Source organism: Enhydra lutris, unplaced genomic scaffold (genome assembly GCF_002288905.1).
Source record: "Enhydra lutris kenyoni isolate GAN:26980312 unplaced genomic scaffold, ASM228890v2 scaffoldscaffold4, whole genome shotgun sequence".
NCBI classification, from domain to species: domain Eukaryota; kingdom Metazoa; phylum Chordata; class Mammalia; order Carnivora; family Mustelidae; genus Enhydra; species Enhydra lutris.
The window spans coordinates 9,198,263-9,219,070 of record NW_019154088.1 but is presented as its reverse complement, the minus strand read 5'-3'; the positions used below and the strand labels follow the sequence as shown (position 1 = coordinate 9,219,070).

At 56.8% G+C, this 20,808-nt stretch overlaps 1 protein-coding gene across 7 annotated transcripts; it reads left to right on the top strand.

The window, feature by feature from the left end:
* Positions 1 to 498: 498 nt before the first annotated feature.
* On the top strand, positions 499 to 20,482 carry LOC111162302 (phospholipase C beta 2). 7 transcript variants are annotated; one of them, XM_022526632.1, is made up of 33 exons: positions 499 to 905; positions 4,533 to 4,610; positions 5,187 to 5,255; positions 5,887 to 6,027; positions 6,181 to 6,260; positions 6,361 to 6,414; positions 6,525 to 6,600; positions 8,976 to 9,076; positions 9,237 to 9,403; positions 9,506 to 9,652; positions 9,821 to 9,978; positions 10,271 to 10,353; positions 10,629 to 10,713; positions 11,294 to 11,456; positions 11,580 to 11,689; positions 11,811 to 11,907; positions 12,955 to 13,039; positions 13,179 to 13,303; positions 13,844 to 13,998; positions 14,520 to 14,684; positions 15,287 to 15,386; positions 15,897 to 16,001; positions 16,142 to 16,236; positions 16,362 to 16,437; positions 16,655 to 16,720; positions 16,837 to 17,059; positions 17,156 to 17,330; positions 17,493 to 17,569; positions 17,663 to 17,758; positions 18,278 to 18,335; positions 19,027 to 19,113; positions 19,467 to 19,643; positions 20,178 to 20,482. In XM_022526632.1, the coding sequence occupies exons 1-33, from the start codon at positions 822 to 824 to the stop codon at positions 20,280 to 20,282; spliced, it is 3,663 nt and encodes a 1,220-aa protein (XP_022382340.1). In that variant the 5' UTR covers positions 499 to 821; the 3' UTR covers positions 20,283 to 20,482. The 7 variants fall into 7 exon arrangements, 6 of the variants coding, with proteins under 6 accessions (XP_022382340.1, XP_022382358.1, XP_022382348.1 ...); XM_022526669.1 differs by adding an exon at positions 4,311 to 4,398 and having other exon boundaries at positions 857 to 905; positions 16,676 to 16,720; positions 19,467 to 20,245; XM_022526677.1 differs by lacking the exon at positions 499 to 905 and adding exons at positions 3,592 to 3,628; positions 4,311 to 4,398 and having other exon boundaries at positions 16,676 to 16,720; positions 19,467 to 20,245.
* The last annotated feature ends 326 nt before the right edge of the window (positions 20,483 to 20,808 follow it).

The following is a 20,808-nucleotide window of genomic DNA, read 5'->3' as shown; positions in this document are numbered from 1 at the left end:
CCAAGAGGACTTAGTTACGCGTGGAGGCGGCTGAGAGGCGTGATTGCCTCACTCGTACCTCATTTTCATGGGAGGAAGCATTGAGAAAGAGGAGCTGGGTGTTCAGCAAACTTTGCTTATTCAAAACATCCAATCCCAGCTGGGCCCTGCCCCACCTTCAGCTCCCACTTCCAGAGGCGTCCCAGCCTCCTCAGCCCCTGGAAGAGACTCCCGTGCTTTAGAGGCCACCTCTGCAGAGGTCCCTTCCCCTGGGAGCTCCTGACACACTCCCCTCAGGCTCAGCCTGGGCACCAGGACCCCATGTGGTCCCTCTATTGTTCCTTCTCCAGCCCCTCAACTTCATCCGACCAGAGACTACTCCTGGGACTGAGAACCCCTGCCCACCACCACCAACACCCCACCAGCCCGGGCTCCAAGGAAACCAGGCCTCAGGAACCCGCCCCTCAGTCCTGAAGAGCACAGAGAAGGAAGCCCTGAGCAGGAAGTGCTGAGACACAGGCGGAGGGCGGGGGCTTTAGGGAGGGGAGCCTAACCTCCCTGGGCAGGAGCAGTGACCACAGCTCCCCCCAACGTCCCTACTGAAGGCAGGTGGGAGGAGGCCGATTTAAAAGGCAGACGGGCCTCTGGCCAAAGCATTCAGCTCTGCCGCCAGCTACCAGGCGCTGCTACCCCGGGGGCTCTAAGAGTATCCGACTTCCGGACCCGCTCAGGACGGATGCCATGTGAGCCCAGCTTGGCGCACCTCCAGCCGGCCTTCCTTCCTTTCCTCCTCCTGCCCGTGTGTGCCTGTATAGCCTCTCCAGAGAGGGACACTTAGCACCATGTCTCTCCTCAACCCTGTCCTGCTGTCCCCCAAGGTGAAGGCTTATCTGAGCCAAGGGGAGCGCTTCATCAAATGGGACGATGTGAGTGGGGCACTGGGGTGGTGGCGCCCTGCCGTTAGGGGCTTTGTGGGGGAGGGAGCTGGTTAATGTCTGCCCTGTGTGGCGCCAATGTGGCTTGGCCAGGCAGCAGATAGGACAGCCTGGCAAGGGTATGTGACCCTGAACACTCACCCCGGGACAGCTGGGGCTAGGGCTCTGTGTCGGGATGGGATGGGAGGATGTGCCCACTGGGGTACTCTCAAGGGAGGGACTCTCTTTGCATTGGGGTCTGTCGTCCCCCAAACGCCCAAGACAAGCAGGGGGCATCCTGAGCTCAGCACGAGTGGGAGCAAAGACCCCAAAGCTGTGGCAGGGCCAGGCCCCTACTTCTAGCACAGATGCCCTGCTCTTGCTCTTCTCCATCTGGCCCTGCCTTGGCCCAGGGAGGCCCCATTCTCCCCCGAGCTGCTGCGGGGCAGCCATAAAGCCTGAGGGGCACCCTAAGGGAGAACCAGAGGCTTCTGCTCCCAGGGGCCTAGGAAGGAACTGATCGACTTCTGCTTCTGCAGGCTGCATTCAGCTGAGCTCCCGCCACCCGCCTGTTGGCAAGGAAAGGGGGAAGCCGCTGTTTTGCCCTGTCCCTCTGTCTCTGCTGTCTTTTCCTTCTCAGACTGGGGCCTGCTTCCCAGATTCTGGGCCTCCTGGCTTCTGAAAATGTTGGGACAGGCCAGGGATTCCCTTGGGCAGGCGAAGAGAACATCGTGGGGTCCTTCATGAGGCTGCTGGGCAGACCCATGAGCTAATCACAGTGGGCTGGTCTTGAGAAGGAAGCTGGAAGGCTCTTGGGGGGAGAGGAGGCCCTTAGGACTGGCTCATTCTCCTCACTGGTGTGATGAGGGGATTCTGGGTCTGTGAGTTAAGGCAGCCTGGAGCTCTTGGCCATTCAGGGCTGCACTAGGCTGAGTAATCTGGTTGCCATGACTATGGGTAGGAGGCCCCTGGTGAGACGCTTTCTGCTTCCCTACGAGTGGTGTGGGCGACGTGGCATGGTGGTGACAGGTCCCAGGAGACTGTGGAATGAAGGAAGTGGCTCAGAATGAAAAATGAAGTGGCCTCTCTCAGTTCCTCTGGGAAGTGTGTGTAACCTGACTGGGCAGAGGGTCATTAGGGGTGGGGACACGCTCTATGGCCTTCTCTGCAGGCCAGTACCTGTGTAGCTGGGTGCCCCACTCCCCTCCCTGACGCAGGGCACAGCATGGCCCAAGAATCCTGACTCCAGGAGCAGGAATCTCCTAAGCCTAGTCACAGGGCATTTGTGCCTGTGAGACAGGGCTCTGCTCAGAATGCCTTTAGCCCAGTTGGCCAACGACTTGAGTACGTCCTGCCATGTTGAATAAGCCCGAGGCAAAATATGTAACCAACTCCCAGCTCAATTTTGCCTCCCATGGTCCCTTCACAGTGTATCTGGTGGGAGAAGCTCTTCTCCTGCTCGTGGAAGGACACTCAGCCAGTCACAAGACATTCCATTTGCTTCTGGATAATAGACAATCCTAGGATCACTTTTCCTCATAAAATGCAGTCTTATTTCAGAAATGAGTTATAATTCTGAACTCAAGTCTTGGATGATGTGTTCTGCCCTCCTCCTTCTAGGAGTGGTTTATGTGGGCTGTAGGTGTTCTAAGATTGGTGGCAGGGGTCTCTGATCTTCCTCCAAGCCCTCCTCACCATGGGGTGCAGGCAGGGAGGTGGAGGGGGTAGCAAAGTTCTTAACTGAACAGGTGCTATCATCAACGGGCTCCTGCTTTCTGAGCCTCGCACAATGTTGGGCTTAGTCCTTCTCTGGTGGACATTTTTGAGGCTTCTCCTCAAAGTGAGGAGACCCTTGCCCACCGAGCTGGTGGTCCCTTACATAGGGATCCTTCTGCCATCCCTGTTTTGGGAGGTCACTCAAAATTACTTCGTCAGGTCCTTGGAATCCAGTTACCACCTTCAGTTTCCTGTAGCTTTGGACTCTGCCCCTCTTTCCCACAGGACCACTCTGAACCCAAGCACATACACTCTGTTCACTGCACCAACACACCCTGGGGTTTGGGCTCATCGAGCACAACCAGGGTCTCAGTGCTTCTGACACTCGGTTTCCTGGGCAGGAGTCAGATCCCAGTCTACTTTGCCCCACAGCTGCAGGGGGGACCAAAGCTTTCTAAGTATAGTTGAAACCCCTCACTACACTTAAAGTGAGGGGTCAGGGGGCACTTGGATGGCTCAGTCGGTTAAGCGTCTGACCCTTGATTTAGGCTCGGGTCATGATCTCAGGGTTGTGAGATCAAGCCCTGCTCAGAGCTCTGTGCTCAGTGGGGAGTCTGCTTCTTGTTCTCTCCTCCTGTCCCTCCTCCTCCTGCCTGTGCTCATGCCCACACACTCATGCTCTGTCTCTCTCTCTCGAATAAATACATAAATCTTTAAAAAAAAATAAAGTGAGGGGTCAGGCACCACCAACCCTCCTGCGGGGAGGGCAGAGAGTGGAGCTCACAAGATAGATCTCTCCAAAATTAGCCTCCTCACAAAGTGTTTTTTACCCCAGACTCTAACCATCCTTGACCTGAGAACTTTTTTTTTTTTTTTTTTTAACCATTTCCTTTGTAAATTCTGCACATGATCTTGTTTGGTGGGCAGCAACGACCATGCCTTGTTGGAAACTTCAACTTCATTATCTTGGTTTATATGCATACGAAGACCATCAAAATGAAGGCGAGCCTTTGCCCTCTGTGAGTGGAATGGGAGTTTAGAAGCTAGTGCGGTGATCATTCCCGGGCTTCTTCAGCAAACAGGGAGCCCTGAGCTCATGGGTCTAGCACACAGACTTATAGTTTAGCTAGCTACTGCACAGGCTGGTTTCCCTGGAGTCCACAAGCCCTCGGGGATTTTTATGGATAGGCTTCTAGCTGTGCAAACCACATCCACACCAGTCTAGTGTGTTTCATGGAAGGCTTTTCAGAAGAGGGGAGACTTGGGGGGCTCTCCGAAGGTATTTCAGGCAGGGGAGGGCTGGGTTCTTAGGCTTGGAGGTGGGAATGCGCTTGGGGTCTGTGGGAGACCATAGACATGGACTGGATGGATTGGCTGGGGATGGGTTCTTTGGGGAGTGGTTTGTGGAGGCAGGGATGGGGCCTGTGGAAAGCCAGGTAGCAGGTGTAGGGCCTCGCATGCAAGTGCAGGAGCTGGGCTCTTAGCTCTCACTGTGTTGAGTTCTCCTGAGGGGCAGCACTGAGTCTTGCAAGGAGACATTCTAGCCCTTTGGCTGAGCTGTGGCCTTTGAAAACAGGGGGAGGTGGGGGCCGAGACGTGTTTGGGGTCTAGAGGGAGAACCTCTATTTGGCATTTAGAGGGGAAACTTCTCTTTCAGAAACGCTATCTCTAATTCTCTCCCCCTCCCCACCCCTGATTCAGAGGTTTTAAGGCTTGTGCCTAGCCCAGAGCTCTGGAGAGCAAAGAATATGCCTGCAGAGTCCCTGGTCAGCCGCCTCCCAGGGAGATGGTGAGCTCTGAAACCCTGGCCTGGGCCGGGGAAGCTTGGCCGGAGGTCTCAGAGCTGAGAGCTGACCCTTTCTTTTTTTCTGTCTTTTTGTTGTTGTTGTTGTTTCTTTTCCTTTTGACCACTTCTGTCTATAGGAAACTACAATAGCCTCCCCAGTTATCCTCCGTGTGGATCCCAAGGGTTACTACTTATATTGGACATATCAGAGTAAGGTGAGGCAGCCCCCTCCCTGAGCTCCTGCTGATGCACTCAGTCCAAGCGGCCTTTTGATAGTGCAGGGGTGGGGGTGTGAATGCCCCGGGAGTACACGATGACCTGGGAGGGTGGCTCTGGGGCAGCCTCTGCTCTTGTGGGCCGGGGCTATTTGCCCTGGGAGAGGAAAAGGAAAAAGCCTGTTTCTCTACCTGTGGTTCTGGGAAACTTGAGGGCTCAGACAGATCCAGAAGGGTCTCAGCACCGGGATGTAGGGAAGGGAGGGGGAGCTTGGGGCGAGTCCAGGAGAGTGGGCAAAATCGCAGGCCACAGCTCCGGAGTCACTTGTGTGGCCAGGGAAGGAATGGACAGAAGAAGGGAGGAGGCTCACCATGAACAGGGAGAACCTGATTGGTGGGAAGGGAAGGTTGGGGTCCACCAACCTTCCAGGGGCCACCCCGGAAAGTCTTGGCTTCTACAGAAGGCAGTCAGCCAAGATGTGAAGGGGCGTTGGAAGTTCCCTCCTCTCTGTTCTTCATTCTTCACTGACATTTTTGTCTACATCCCTTCTTTGCTCCTGCTGGGGCATGCTCCAGGAGATGGAGTTTCTGGATATCACCAGCATCAGGGATACCCGCTTTGGGAAGTTTGCCAAGATACCCAAGGTAGGCGGGCACAGTGGCAGCCCAGGCTCAGCATGGCCACAAGCTCCTTGGGAGAGAGCAGGAGTCCCTGTGGGGGTAGCAAGCCTGATCTCTACAGCGAGGGGAAGAGTTCCCAGGCTGGGCAGCAGGCCTCCTCCCTGAGTTGAGGAAGGGGTGTGGCTGCCCCTGAGCTTGCCAGAGCTTTGGTACCAGGGAATGGTGAAGAGATGTCATGTGGCCAGGTCCTGCCCCCAGAGCAACTCAGACTACCTGGGAGTGTGGCTTATGCCCACTGCCCTCCCCGTCCCGCTTGCCTGTATTTGTCTAAAGCCGGCAGGAAAATTGGAGGAAGGGGTTGGCGGAAAGCAGGCTTCTATGAGACTGGGAGCTAAGAATCCATCTCCAAATGGAAAATGGCAAACATGATACTCAGCACACCCAGGCTGGGTGCTGGCTTCATCTCTTCTTGTGGGCTCTTCGCTCACACTCTAGCACCTGGAGTCAGGGAGGCCAAGATGCTGAGGCCCATGGGGGATGGGATTCCACCCTAGGTGGCCACCGTTCTAGTGCGGTGGGGAGGGATGGGGAGAACCGCAGTGGAGAGGGGACAGGGGCACGCTTCTGATCCTAACTGTGTCTCTGCTTCCTGCAGAGCCAGAAGCTCCGGGACGTCTTCAACATGGACTTCCCCGACAACAACTTTCTCCTCAAGACACTCACTGTGGTGTCTGGCCCTGACATGGTAGACCTCACCTTCCACAACTTCGTCTCCTATAAGGAGAATGTGGGCAAGGTGCGCCGGAGGGTGTGTGGGGAGGTGTGCGGCGCAGGCCTGGGGCTGGGCACCTGGGGTAGCTCGGGGTTCCTGCAGGACGCCTGGGCTGCAGGGGGTGGGGGCATCCATGTGTGGCCAGGGGTCTCACTGCTGTGCTCTGGGGTCCCGCAGAGCTGGGCCGAAGATGTGCTGGCCCTTGCCAAGCACCCACTGACGGCCAATGCCTCCCGTAGCACCTTCTTGGACAAAATGTAAGTGCCTGTGTGCCCAGCCTCTGTGTGCCTGGCATCCGCGTGTGGGGCTCCACGCGCCAGCCCCAGGGCCTTGATAAGCCACTTTCCGCCCCACTAGCCTCGTGAAGCTCAAGATGCAGCTCAATCCGGAAGGGAAGATTCCTGTGAAAAAGTGAGTCTCCCCAGCTCTCCCTGTCCCCAGACTTCCGCCCAGCTCCTCGAAGCCTTCCCTCTCCAGGTCTGACCCGGCTCTTTGGCTCCTGCCTTTCTCTGCTCCTTTAGTTTTTTCCAGATGTTTCCTGCTGACCGCAAGCGGGTGGAAGCTGCCCTCAGTGCTTGCCACCTCCCAAAAGGCAAGGTGAGTGGTTCTCCCAGCCCAGCCCAGGCCCTCCCCTGAGCTGGCCAGGCCCAGTTGGGGTTGTAGGGCCCAGCCAATAGCCCAAAAAGCCAGTTAACCCAAGAGCACTGGTTTCTGATACAAGGCACAGAGACAGATTCCAGGGAGTGGGGATGAGGTGCCTGGGTCCAGAGCAGCTTGGTCTTTACTGCCTACACCTGGGTGGCTAGAGAGGGCAGTGGTTGGTGGACTGCGTTTAGAGCAAGCACCCGGGGTGCGGAAGGGGTTAGCTCTGCAGAGTGTCGGGGGAGGGGAACAGACCAAGGGTTGAAGCTGCCAAGACCTAGCCTTTAGCTCAACCCAGGAAAACATTATTTTTTTTCCCTTCTGATTAAATGATTTTTAATTACAAGATGTAGGCTGGGTCACCCCATGAGGGACCTTCTGTGGATTACAAAAAGGAGTCCTCTGGGCAGATACAGCCCTGAGCCCAGGGTTTGTGCCTGGCTAGGGAAGTGGATCTCAAGACCCCTGGGCCCCCTTGGCCAGAGCCTTTGTATGGGGTACCACCTGCACCCCATGGGGTTTTGCCTCATGATAAGAATTTGTAATTTATAAATAAAACTAAGACCTCATCCATTACCTGTCCACAAGGGGCCCAGGAAGACTCCTCCCTCTCAAGTCACAGCTCAAGCATTCTGGTGCCCTCTTGATGTTGAAGGTCACAGGAACGCAAGCATGAGGGTGGAGAGAGAGTGGGAATGGGCTCCTGCAGACAGCCCTGCTGCCAGGACCTCTACTACACTTCCACCCTCCTCTCCTGCCTGCTGAGCTCCCACCTTGGCCATCCTTCTTACGTGTCAGCTCTCCTTATGTCCCAGTAGAAGTCACTGACCCCTCTTCGCTTGTAGCCAATGGGTCCAAGATCCAGTCTTAGGGAGATACAGTCTGGCTCTCTTGTTCAGACCCTCTGCTCTAGCTCCAAATTAAGCCTGATGTTACCCTTCCGGATCCTGGACTATGTTTAAGGGGCTTTTCTGGGTTGGAATGCAAAGGCACAGATGCCTCACAGACCACTAATCTCCTTGCAGTTTCTTTCTGTAAAGTTGCCTAAGCTGGACATCACAGACTACGTGACCTTTGACGTCAGGCTTCAATCCTTTAACATAAGGGTTTCAGGGTTCTTCCACGCTGTAGTCCAGTTCAGCACATCGTGCCTTTTCACCACTGAGTGATATCCTGGGATTTGGAGTTATCGCCTTTTGCTTCCGTGTTCATCAGCTGATGACCTTTTGGTTGTGGCCACATCTTAATCATTTTGAATAAGGCTGCTATGAACCTTCGAGTGCATGACTTTGTCGGGACGTATGTTTTCACTCTCTATACCTAGAGGTAGAATAGTTGGGTCACATGGAGACTCTATATTTAACGTTGTGAGGAATTGCCAAACCATTTTCCAGAGTGACTGACCACTGTACCATCATACCGACAATGTCCGAAGGTTCCCATCTCCTCAACAACACTTGTTATTGTCTGTCTTTTTAGAATTGGAATTGTCCTGTGGGAGTGAAGTGGTATCTCCTTGTGTTTTTGGTTTGCGGTTCCCAAGTGACTAAGGAGATGGATGATCTTTTCATGTGTTCATTGGTCATTTGCATATCTTCTTTGAAGAAATGTCTGTTCAAATCTTCTGCCTGTCTTTCCCCTGGGTTTTTTTTGTCTCTTTACTGTTGAGTTGTTCCTTCCTGGATATTTGATTTGCAAATATTTCCCCCTCTTCTGTGGACTGTCTTTTCGCTTTCTTGATGCTATCCTTCGAAGCACAGAAGTTTTTAATTTGAAAAAAACAAAACAAAAACTTCCTAATTTGGATCAAGTCCAGTTTGTCTTTTCTGTGGCTGCTCCTCGTGCTTCCTGGCGCCTCCAGCCACTACTGTTGAATTGTCTATTTGCCCTTCATTGCTGTCAGGCTTTGCTCATGCATTAGGGGGCTCTGCTGTTAGGTGCATTGTTTCTATATGAGATGCCTCTTTTGGAACATCTGCCCTCTACTTTAAAAAAAAAAAAAAGAAAGAAAGAAGATCACCCACAGCTCTGGCAGACCTGCTTACTTCTAACCCCTTCTTCTTCCTTCTGTGGTTGTTCCTAGTTCTGATCCTGCCCCAGCCAAGGGACTAGCCAGTGTCCAAGTTCAGGGGCAAGACAGACCAGCTCAGCATGCTCTCTGCTCAGCAACCAGCCCCTTGAAAAGTGGGTGCTCAGGAGCCAGCTCCATGCTGCTCTGCCTGCCCTGAGCCCTCCCTCTGACAGGCTCCCTTGTACAGGGCTGGGCCTCATTTGTGGTTTTTAGCATGGAAAAGGTGGGTGCAGCAATGATCAGGTCACTCTTCCCCCAGAACGATGCCATCAATCCTGAGGACTTCCCAGAATCCGTCTACAAGAGTTTCCTCATGAGCCTCTGTCCTCGGCCAGAAATAGATGAGATCTTCACTTCCTAGTGAGCTTCCATGGCTGGGCTGGGCCTGGGGAAGGGCTGGTGGCTAAAATCCCCCTTGCCTTGCTGGGAATTAGGTGGCTTTTCTGGAGAAGGCAGTTGTCCGTGCTCTCTAGCCCCGGGGTGGGGGGGGCCACAGACCTGTGCCCTCTCTGGCTTGCAGCCATGCCAAGGCCAAACCTTACATGACCAAAGAACACCTGACCAAGTTCATCAACCAGAAACAGAGGGACCCCCGTCTCAACTCTCTGCTGTTTCCGCTGGCGCGGCCTGACCAGGTGCAGGGCCTCATTGACAAGTATGAGCCCAGTGGCATCAACGTGCAGAGGGGTGAGGACTCAGGGAGCCCCTCCCCTCTGTGGCCTGACCCGCCCTGCCCAGGGGCTGCAGCCCTGACAGCTCTCCCCTCCCTCCTCTGCCCCGCACCCCCAGGCCAGCTCTCCCCCGAGGGCATGGTGTGGTTTCTCTGCGGGCCTGAGAACAGCGTGCTGGCCCAGGACAAGCTGCTTCTCCACCAGGACATGACGCAGCCCCTCAACCATTACTTCATCAACTCCTCACACAACACTTACCTGACAGGTGACCAGGGTGACCTCGGCGTGCTCTCTCCTCTTGGGGTTGGGGTGCGGCTCCTGTTCCCCTGAATTCATCCCTCTGCGGGGCGAGCCCGCAGGCTGCAAAAGGACAGATGGTGTGGGAGTGGGCAGGGGCGAGCTGGACCGGCCTCTCCCCTCTGCTCTGGTTCAGCCGGCCAGTTCTCTGGCCTGTCGTCGGCTGAGATGTACCGCCAGGTGCTGCTGGCCGGCTGCCGCTGCGTGGAGCTGGACTGCTGGAAGGGCAAGCTCCCTGATGAGGAGCCCATTATCACCCATGGCTTCACCATGACCACAGACATCTACTTCAAGGTCAGACTTGGGGCGGGCATGGAAGCTGGTGGCAGTGGCACTAGGGAAGGGCCCCAGGGTAGGGATTATGGGAGTGGGTAAAAACAGAAAAGAAGGATGGCTAGGAGGCCTCAGATCAGTGAGGGGACTAAAGGGGACCCGAGGAGACAGGGCCAATGGGGGCCCTCCAGTTCTCTGCATATTGAAACTGGGGAGTGGAGAAGGGTGCCGCTGGGGGCAAGGGTGGGGTGGGGTGGGTGAGGAGGGACCTGGGCCACTGACCTCCTCCCCACCCAGCCCTCTTCTCCTCCAGGAAGCAATTGAAGCCATTGCAGAAAGTGCCTTTAAGACCTCCCCCTATCCTGTCATCCTGTCATTTGAAAACCATGTGGACTCGTGCGTATCAGACCAGACCTGTTCGGCCTCCTTCTCTCCCCTGTCCCCATCTCCTGCCTGCAGCTTCTTTCCCCCAACCATCCCCCACCTCTAGTCATGCCCTGTAGCTCTCCCACCGCCCAGGGTGTCCATACAAGCTCCTCAGGACCTCAGGCTCTGCTGCCTATGTCCCTACCTCCCTGCGTCCCCAATGAGATGACCTGGGTCAGGGGTCCAGAAGGATGGACAAGAGGGGGTGGAGCTGCTGAACCCTACGTCAGTTCTGCTCCCTGCAGACCCCGCCAACAGGCCAAGATGGCTGAATACTGCCGGATGACGTTTGGGGAGATGCTGCTCACAGAGCCCTTGGAAAAGTTCCCAGTGAGTGGACTTTGCTATGGAACATCTGGGCCTGGGGGCAGGGGGCCTGGGGCAGCGTGGTGGCCAGGTTAAGGAGGCAGATGTCCCCAGAGGATGTTGGGATTTATCTGGGAGGATTGTGGGGCCAGGATCTTATCACTTACCATGTGTCAGGCATTGTGCTGGGCTTTAAGGGGCCTGTTAGTGACAAAGACACAGTCCTAGCTCTCAGGTCACTCACCTTTAGTGGGGACACAAACAAGTAACCAAGCCATCGCAACCAGTGGCTGCTATGGGAGTACCTGGGCATCAGGGAAGGCTTCCTGGAGGAAAGGATGGCAAGCCAGAATCCAAAGGGTTACTGGATTTATCTTGATGAGAGTGAGGAAATGGTATTCTAGGCACGTGAGGGAGAAGAGTGTTGTCTGAGGAACTGGGTAAGTTGGGATGGCAGGAGCAATACACAAGATGGGGGAAATTGTGGGAGACAAAGCAGGGCAGGAGAACAGGCAGGACAGATGGAACACAGCTTGGGAAGAAGGAGCTTAGGCTGCACCCTGAAGGCATGGAGATGGTGCCGACCATCTCCTCTCTCCCACAGTTGAAACCAGGCATCCCCCTGCCCAGCCCTGAGGATCTCCGAGGCAAGATCCTCATCAAGAACAAAAAGAACCAGTTTTCTGTCCCAGCAACCCCCAGCAAGGAGCCGGGTGGGGGTGCTGAGAACAGCTGCCCACCCAGTGCCTCTGTGGGAGAGGACCCAGGTGAGTCAGCCTGGGTGGCGAGGGGTCAGGGTGTGGAAACGCCTAGAGGGGGAAAGAGGGGCTGGGCCTGGAGGCCACGTGTAGGGACTGTGGTCCCAGTGCTGACGGATGTGCGTGTGGCAGTGTGGGCTGGTGAGGACGGGGCACAGCCGGAGGAGGAAGAGGTGGAAGAGGAGGAGGAGGAGTCGGGAAACTTGGATGAGGAGGAGCTCAAGAAGATGCAGTCGGATGAGGTGTGTAGGGGGCAGCCCCGAGCCCCTCCTGCTGTCCCCAGGGCGGAGCCCTCCAGGAGCTGGCATGGGGCCACCTCCCTGGGTTGCCCTCCTCTTCTCCATCCTCCCCTCTCCTCCCTAGGGCACAGCAGGCCTAGAGGTGACAGCTTACGAGGAGATGTCCAGCCTAGTGAATTACATCCAGCCCACCAAGTTCATCTCCTTTGAGTTCTCTGCCCGTAAGTGAGCACATGGTGGGAGGAAAATGCTAAGCTGGAAGCTAGGCTGGACTCAGGAGAAGGCCCTTGAGAAGTATGTCCTGACAGCAGAGCAGCTGGATGGGTGGGAGGAAGGGGAAAAGGGATCCCCCCTTCCTTGGACGTGGGGGCTCTATTTATAGAAAGAGCCAGCAGAGGAGGCAGGCAAAGGGCTTTTTTAAGTGGCAGTGGCTCCTAGCTTCCCTGTGCTGTACTGAGGAACTTGGCACCAATCAGAATGCTCGGTGACAGGCAGGCCACTTAGGACAGGCCATCTGAACCCTACTGGCCTGGGGCTCCTGCAGCCTCCTGCAGGCTCTGTGGCTTCCAGGGGCCAAATGGTGCCTCAGGCTGGCCCACGCCCAGGAGCGCTGACCCCGCCAGGCATCAGAGCTCCAGAGAAGGGCCACAGGCAGAGAAACTGGCCAGGGTTCATCTGCCCCTCCCTCGCACCCCTCCCTCTCTGTGTGCACCCACACTACTTAGCTTCACTGCTCTTCTCAGCTGGGCGTGCCCCCGATATGGACACCTCTTTCTACACACACTTGTGCAGTGTAGGCCTCTACCACACTGACTGCTAGGGCCTGGAACCCGCAGTCTGCAGCACCCACCTAGGCCCCCCCCGGGCATGCCTGCCCCCCCCCACCCGGTGTACACCTCCCACCCATGCCTCCAACCCTCACGTTTCAGCCAAAGCTTGCGCGCTCACCCTCTGCACATCCTCCCAGCTTCCTGACCCCCTGGGCTCCCCTTCTCTGTGCCATCCCAGGCTTGCGCCCCTCACCCTCCAGACTGTGGCCCACACCCCCTCCGCGTGCATGTCTCCCGCCCATATCCTTCACCCCCAGCGCGCCATTACCCACCCAGACTGCATAGCAGTTTGGCCTCTTCAACACTTGAGCCTGGGGGGATTGCTAGGTTGAAGGGATGTCTGTGCTGGAGGGAGCTACCCCAGAAGGGAGGGCAGGGAGGAGGGCGGGGGTGGGGGGGATCCCACCTGACAGCCCCCCCCCTTTCTCTCCCACACAGAGAAAAACAGAAGCTATGTCATCTCGTCCTTCACAGAGCTCAAGGCCTATGACCTGCTCTCCAAGGCCTCAGTGCAGTTCGTGGAGTATCCTTGAGGCCTCTCTAGCCAGGGTCCCCAGGTGGGGCGGTGGGGTGGGGAAGGCCTGGGGACAGGGTACACAGAGGGAGCTGCTGGGTCCTTCGGGTGTGGACGGCCTTGGGCTAGCTCCTCAACTCCCAGGTAGCTACAACAAGCGCCAGATGAGCCGCATTTACCCGAAGGGCACACGCATGGACTCCTCCAACTATATGCCCCAGATGTTCTGGAACGCCGGTTGCCAGATGGTGGCCCTCAACTTCCAGACAATGGGTGAGGGTACACTGAGGCCCCTAAGAACCTGCACCCGCTCTCTGCCTCTCTTACTTTCACCCCATTCCTGGGGGGTTGTCTTTAGAACAGACCTGGAGTCCTGAGGTTGGCTGAGGCTGTGGTAGCACATGCGGGCATGTGAGCGGTTAGGGATATAAATGCCTTGGCTCGTGCCTATATGATGGCACGTGTATGAGTGTGTACACATGTGATGAGGCCAGAGTGCTGGCCCAAGTTCTGGCTGCTGTGCCTGAATGAGCCCACAGAAACCCTGGCTTCACTGGCCTCAGCCTCCACTGTGAGTAACGGCCCGACTGTGGCCTTGCTTCCGCTAACTTCCACCTGTGGAGCCTTCCTGAGAGATGAGACACCCTAGAGAAGCAGGCTGGGTCATGAAAAGCCCTCATCATTCTAGTCCACCCAAGCTTCCCGCTCCACAAGACGGGAGAGGCTGAGGGACATAGGAGATTGAGACTAGGTGTAGACCTGGGGCTGGGCCTTGCTCACAGAGTGCCCTTGTCTCCCGCCCCCCCTCCCCAGACCTGCCCATGCAGCAGAACATGGCGTTGTTTGAGTTCAACGGGCAGAGTGGCTACCTCCTCAAGCATGAGTTCATGCGGCGGCCGGACAAGCAGTTCAACCCCTTCTCAGTGGACCGCATCGACGTGGTGGTGGCCACCACCCTTTCCATCACGGCAAGCCCCTGAGACAGACATGTGGCTGGGAGGGCTGGGACACAGGAGCTCTACTCCTCCACTCCCAACCCCCTCCTCTGATATCCTGAAAACTTCAGCCCAAGCCAGTTCTCACAGTAGAGAGTTGCCTTGGAAACTGCCTCCTCCTCAGCACTGGAGGCTGCCTCTTGGTCCCCATGGAAACCAAGGGGAAGGGCTGAGGCTGGGGTGGGGGAGGGGAGAAGAGTGGGCAGAGTGGGGCTGCAGGAGCCCCAGGCCCTCGAGGAGGGAGGGTGCTGTTTTCCTTCCTTGCCTGGGGAGGAAGGTGGGGAGGCCCATGCCTCTTCCCTGAATGCTGGAAGCACCTAGTGGCCCAGAGCTTAGCCAAAGTCCTTGAGCCACATGGCCCCAGCTGGATGGGGTTCTTCACAGTAGCCAAGAACAGGTGCTTCAGCTCCAGGAGCTAGAGGCTCTAGGTTAGAGGCAAGAGCTCTGGGTGGGGGGTGGTAGAGAGCTGAGGCTGGCCTCCCGTGGGTCCCCAGGTCATCTCTGGACAGTTCCTGTCGGATCGCAGTGTGCGCACATATGTGGAAGTGGAACTCTTTGGCCTTCCCGGGGACCCCAAGAGGCGCTATCGCACCAAGCTGTCACCCAGTGCCAACTCCATCAATCCTGTCTGGAAGGAGGAGCCTTTTGTCTTTGAGAAGGTGGGGAGCTAGGGCGTGGCAGGGGCTGGGATCTGTCCCCACTTCTTGGCCTCTACTCATAGAAAAGAGGAACTAAATAAAGGTCCTTGATCGTTCTGCTCTCCCTACCCCTCGCCCTGTGCCCTCCTGATTTTTAAGAGTCCAAAATTCACATTTACTGAAATTTACTTGCTGAACAATTTTATGTGTGAATCTGTGTGTGTATGTGCACGCGCAGGTGCACGTGTGTTTACACACGTGTGTGTTCATGTTAGGATGAGAGGCAGAAATGTGAACTCCCAGTCCAGGGTACAGAGTCCCAGTCCAGCAGGGGTCTTTTGTCCTGATTCGATACTCATTGGCAAGGCTGTTCAGGACTGTCTGCACCAGGACCCCCAAGCCCTGAGCTGCCTAGCCAGCCCTTCTCCCCTGTGTGGACCAGCCATGGCATGAGCTAAGAGGATGCCTATGTGTGTGGCCTAAGAGTGTGCCCTCTGTCCTCACCAAATCTGGTAACACCTGCCATGTTCTCACACTGACACTAAGACTTCTGAAGCCAGGGATGTGGGCAGCTTGGCCATCCTCTCCCCTCCCCAGCTTGTCCTGTCCCAAACTCTCCCTAGATCTTGATGCCTGAGCTGGCATCCCTCAGGGTGGCTGTACTGGAGGAAGGCAACAAATTTCTTGGACACCGCATCATCCCCATTAATGCCCTGAATTCTGGTAAGGATGGAGTCCTTCTTTGCTGTTGCTAGTCAGTCTGAGACCAAGGCCAGCATTAGGAGCCTGTCCCGGGGCTGCAGCAGCTTCTGGGGGTGTCCCTGAGACCTTACCTAATCCTCTCACGTATGAGGACTGGGGCAAGAAGAGGAAACTGACAGCAGTGGGGCCTCTGCCACAGAATGCCTATAATTTTCTGGAACTACCTGGGCAATTTACCAAGGAACTGATACTTACGGGGCACCTAAGATGAGTTATGGGTTTATAACACTTTCTCACTTAATCCTAACCATAACCACATGAGGAAGATCCTATTCACCCCATTTCACAGCTAAGGAAAATCTCAAGAGCTTTAAGGGAAACTGCCCAACGTCACATAAGGAGGAAGGTACAAAACCAGACTCAGACTCTGGTCTCCCTGCCTCTAAACCAGAGGCCTTGAGTACTGGGCTGCTCGGGCAGTGCTGGGTGGCCTTGGGCATGGCTTACCACCCATCCCGTCCTGCCCAACAGGCTACCACCATCTGTGCCTGCATAGCGAAAGCAACTTGCCCCTTACCATGCCCGCCCTTTTTGTCTTCCTGGAGTTGAAGGACTATGTACCTGACACCTGGGCAGGTAGGTGGTCCACTCCACCTCCTCCTCCTCAAGCCAACCTCCAGAGTTGGGCATGACAGGATAGCCTGGGGGTAGGTGAGATGGGGGTGCCTTCCAGGGACAACTCCACACCAGTCCCATGATGCCCCTATGCACCCAAGATCTCACCGTGGCTCTGGCCAATCCCATCAAGTTCTTCAGTGCCCATGACAAGAAGTCTGTGAAGCTCAAGGAAGCCATGGAAGGTCTGCCTGAGGTCTGTGCTGCTTGGTCCAGGAGCTTTGCCCTCTCAGAGGGAGAATGAGGGAGGGGCCAGGGTCCTAGGCTGAGAGACAGAGAGAGCTGCTGGAGCCTTGTTCTTAATCTACTCTCCCTACACAGAAACCCTTCCCACTTGGGAGTCCAGTTGTCCGCCCAGTCAACGGGGCGTTGGCCCCAACGAGCAATGGGTCTGCAGGTATGCACCGTAGTATCCTCCCGCAGACTGGAAGGGCCTCGACCTCTCCAGCGGTACCCACAGGAACATCCCCCCAAAACACACTTTCACTTGGGATGCAAACGACTGCTGGGAAAATGCGCTGCAGGGTGCCCATACTGCCACCCCCCCCCCACCAGGGGTCGGGGAGGAGCAGGCCAGAACCAACCCCCCATCCCCACCCTGGGACCCCTGTCAGCCCACCCTGTGGCTCTTGCAGCAGCTGGGGCCAGGGCCAAGGAGGAGGCTATGAAAGAAGCTACGGGTAAGGCCTGCTGAGTCCGAGTGATCTTGAGAACGAGCCTGGGGGATGGTCCAGAACCCCGTGGGGTGGGAATGGGGGGCTCCCGGGCGGTGCGCACCTCACCCCGGCCCCCGCAGAGCCCCAGACCGCCAGCCCGGAGGAGCTGCGGGAGCTGAAGGGCGTCGTGAAGCTGCAGCGGCGGCACGAGAAGGAGCTGCGGGACCTGGAGCGGCGCGGCGCGCGGCGCTGGGAGGAGCTGCTGCAGAGGGGCGCAGCGGAGCTGGCCGGGCTGGGGCCGCCGGGCGCGGGGGGGTGCGGGGGCCGCCGGCTCGGCCCCGGCAAGGGCTCTCGCAAGAAGAGGTAAGGGCGGCGGCGGCGGCGGGCTCAGCCCTCCGTGGCGCCGGCGGGCGGGGGGCGGCCGAGGGCTCAAGGCTGGTCCCCACGTGGCGTCCGCAGGACCCTGCAGTGCGAGGAGGCCGCCGGGGCCGCGCCGGGCGAGGGCCGCGAGGGCCCCGAGGGCGCGGACGCGCGTGCACGCGAGCTGCAGGACCGGCTGGAGCTGGAGCTGCTGCAGCAGGGTGAGGAGCGGTACGAGTGCATCCTGAAGCGCAAAGCGCAGCACGTGGCTGAGGTGCCTGCACGGGGGCGGGGGCGGGGACGGGGGCGGGGGCGGGGGCGGGGACGGGGGCGGGGGCGGGGGGGGCAGCCACAACCCAACCAACCTGCCCCCTGCCCCAGGCTCCGCACAGCAAAGGGCTTCTCTAACTAAGCTGATCCCTGCACTGCCCCGCAGCAAATCGCCAAGATGATGGAGCTGGCCAGAGAGAAGCAGGCGGCAGAGCTGAAGACCCTCAAGGAGACCTTGGAGACGTATGATTGCCTCCCACCCATGCCTGACCCTCACCTCCCACCGGGAGGGCTCAGGTTCCACAGAACATCTCCCTGATGTTTGTCTCTCTGTAGTGACACCAAAGAGATGAAAAAAAAGCTGGAGGCCAAGAGGCTGGAGCGGATTCAGGCCATGATCAAAGTCACCCCTGACAAGATGGCTCAGGAAAGGTGCGCCCTTGACTCCAACTCCAGGGTCAGTCTGAGCAGAGACCACATTAGGTGGGAAGGGGGCCTCCCTGCAAGTGGATCCTGACTCGCTTCCCAGAGATGTGCCTGTCCCCTGGCTCTGGAAGGTCACCCCATTTCTGTCGCCTCTGATCAGAGCGTTCTCCATGGGCCACAGAAGCCATCACTCTGAGCAGAGAGAATTTCAGGGAAAACTAATCATACAAACAGGGTGGTGAAACTTTGGGACAGCAGCTGCCTGCCCTGTATGCCGTGAAGGACAGTGTGTTTAGTGAGGAAGCCCTCTCCTCAGACAGCCCCTGGAGCTCCCAAAGGCCCCTTAACCTCCTCCTTGGCTTCCCATGATTACCACCACCGTCCGGCCCCCCTCCCACCCACCCTCAGGCGGTATCTGCTCCTATGGTAGAGTTCTCATTTGGTCTACACCCTGAAGAGACTTGGTCATACCCAGCTCTTCCTAGGGGCCTCTTGCCCTCTCTGAAACTCTGATCACCCCCACAGACTGAAGAGAGAGATTAACAACTCTCACATCCAGGAGGTGGTGCAAGTCATTAAGCAGGTGTGTAAGAGCTGTGTCTTTCACACACACACATACACAGACACTCACACTCTACATAGAAGGGATGCAGTGGTCCCAGGCTTTTAAGTTGTCTTCAGGAGGCACACAGTCCTGAGTGGCCCATGCAGTGGGGGATGGGAGGAGGCAGTGAAGGGAAGATGGAGCTCCTGGGCTACCCCAGAGTTCTGGCCTTTGTGTGGAGGTTAGGGTACCAGCCTAAAGAGATCTGTCTCTGGCCAGCTGCCCTGGATGGAAATGACTGGGGCTAGCTGGCCAGGGGAGGATGGGATTGGGGTGGGTGGGTATGAGGGAATGAGGGGGACTTCCTGAGGCTCCAAGGAGTCAGAAGAGGAAGTAAAGCCCTGCTGAGAATAGACTTAAAGCTCTCCTGGGACTATTAACAACAGTAACAGAGCTGGCTGAGCTGGGGTGCTTGGGAGGGGGGCTCTATGGGGTCTGTTTACTGAATCCAGACCTTGTGTGGTACGCTTTAAGCCAGGAACTGTCTCATACAGTCCTGCACAACCCAGCAAGACAGACTATTATCTTCATTTTATACATTTAAAAAGAACTGTTCAAAGGTTAACAAATTCGTCCCAAGTCTTGTTGCCGGATAAGGGACTGTAGCTGGATTCCGAGTCAGGTTGTCTGTCTGGGCTGTCCTGATTCCCTGCCTCTCACTCCCACCCAGATGACAGAGAACCTGGAGAAGCACCAGGAGAAGCTGGAGGAGAAGCAGGCAGCCTGCCTGGAACAGATCCGGGAGATGGAAAAGCAGGTGTGACAGGGACTACCGCCCTGCCCGCCAGGAGAGTTGGCCTGCACTGGGGAGCTGCCAGTCAGGAGATGGGTGGGGGCAGGAAGGGGATTCACCCCTCGCTGGTGGGCTGCAGGTCCTCATTCCTGCGGGGTCCTGGGGCCCTTCAAGATGAGGCAGCTCTACAGATCTCTTTGCTTGGTTGGGATCCCCTTCTCTGGCAGGCTCCCTGATGGTCTCCACTACCCCTCACCACCCCAGTCTCCTGGGAGATCTGAACAGACTGGACATCTCCTTGTTTGACTATCCAGGGGAGGGAGAGTGGGCAGGTGGGCCCCTCCTGAGCCAGGCGGTGGTCTTTGCTGTCCCTACAGTTCCAGCAGGAGGTGCTGGCAGAGTACGAAGTCCGGATGAAGGGCCTGGAGGCTGAGGTGAAGGAGTCAGTGAAGGCCTGCCTCAGGAACTGCTTACCCTCTGAGGCCAAGGACAAGCCTGAGAGGCCTTATGAGGCCTTCAGGGAGCTGTGTGACCAGGACCCACTCACAGCAAAGGCAGGCGCCGAGGAGAGCCACCTCTGATGCCCCTATCCCACAGGGACATTCTGTAAGGACATTCACTCTTCTCTCGGATGGGGTTCCATTCCCCCAGGAGGAAAGGCCCATTCTAAGGCTGTGGGAAGCTGGGGCTCTTTTGGACTCTGGAGTCCCTTCCTCAACAACCAGGCTAGAGGAGGAGGCAAGAAACAGGTACCATCAGGGCAGGGGCCCATCTGAGGTTTCAAGGTCCTTTCCGATCTGACTTCCTACTCCTCATTCTTCTTCTCTGCCTCTGAGTAAGTGTCTCACATTTGTTGAGGGCAAAAGGATATGGACTGAGAGGCAGGAAATGGGGTCCTGGCCCCACTCTCCTTTCCCTAGTGTGTTACCAGTGGCGCCCCACTCTGGACTCTGTGTCCTTTCCTGGAGGGTTAGGCCTAGCTGTCTGGAGCCTCCATTCTAGCCCCTCTAGGTCAAGCAGGACCAAACTCCAAACCCTTCTGCTGTAAGCCCCTTCTCAGACCTGTCCTAAGTCGGCCACCTTGTCAGTTCCCTGATACAGAGCCTGTCCAAGCTCCCTGGGGACAGCTGCTTCCAGTATCCTGGGCTGAGGTCCCTTCCCTGGCCTCCTGCCTGTGGGGGATGGGAGGCTGACATGGAAAAGCTGCCTCAGCTGTCTGCTGAGATGACTGGGCCTCTGGCTAGTAGGGAGGTCTAAGGAAGGCCTTTGGGGGACTCTCCTAGGCCTGGTGGGGGGTGGGTACATCCTCAGTATATACCCCTGCTCAGGCTGCCTAATAAGGTTAGAATCATTTTTCTCTCCTATGAGATTTATTTATTTTTCTCCTCCTCACTCCTACTAAAGAGAACCCTCGTCCCAATATTTCCTGCCTAAGCCTGGCCTTTGTTTTACAGCTGAGAAATGGGGGGTAGGATGGGAGTATGCTCCTGAAATGAAATGGCCTGGGAGAAAAACCCTTGGGGAGCTGAATCCCAGGGTGAGGTCCCTTCCAGAGCCCAGTGAAATGGTCCTGCTTCTGGGCCTGAAGGGGATTCACTTCCCTTTCTGTCAGCTCTGATGCCACAACCACTGGAAAATGAGGTCACCCCTCTTCTTCACCGCCCACCCAGACGTGGCCCTTCCTTGTCTCTACCCTCAGGGCTGTAGCAGAAGAGCCTA

Bases quoted from the DNA above. Each gene is read 5' to 3' on its own strand.
- LOC111162302 (XM_022526632.1), top strand. From the start codon at position 822: ATGTCTCTCCTCAACCCTGTCCTGCTGTCCCCCAAGGTGAAGGCTTAT. The intron at 10,354-10,628 runs GTGCGTATCAGA...TGCTCCCTGCAG, and splicing joins TTTGAAAACCATGTGGACTC to ACCCCGCCAACAGGCCAAGA. The intron at 17,060-17,155 runs GTAAGGGCGGCG...TGGCGTCCGCAG, and splicing joins AAGGGCTCTCGCAAGAAGAG to GACCCTGCAGTGCGAGGAGG.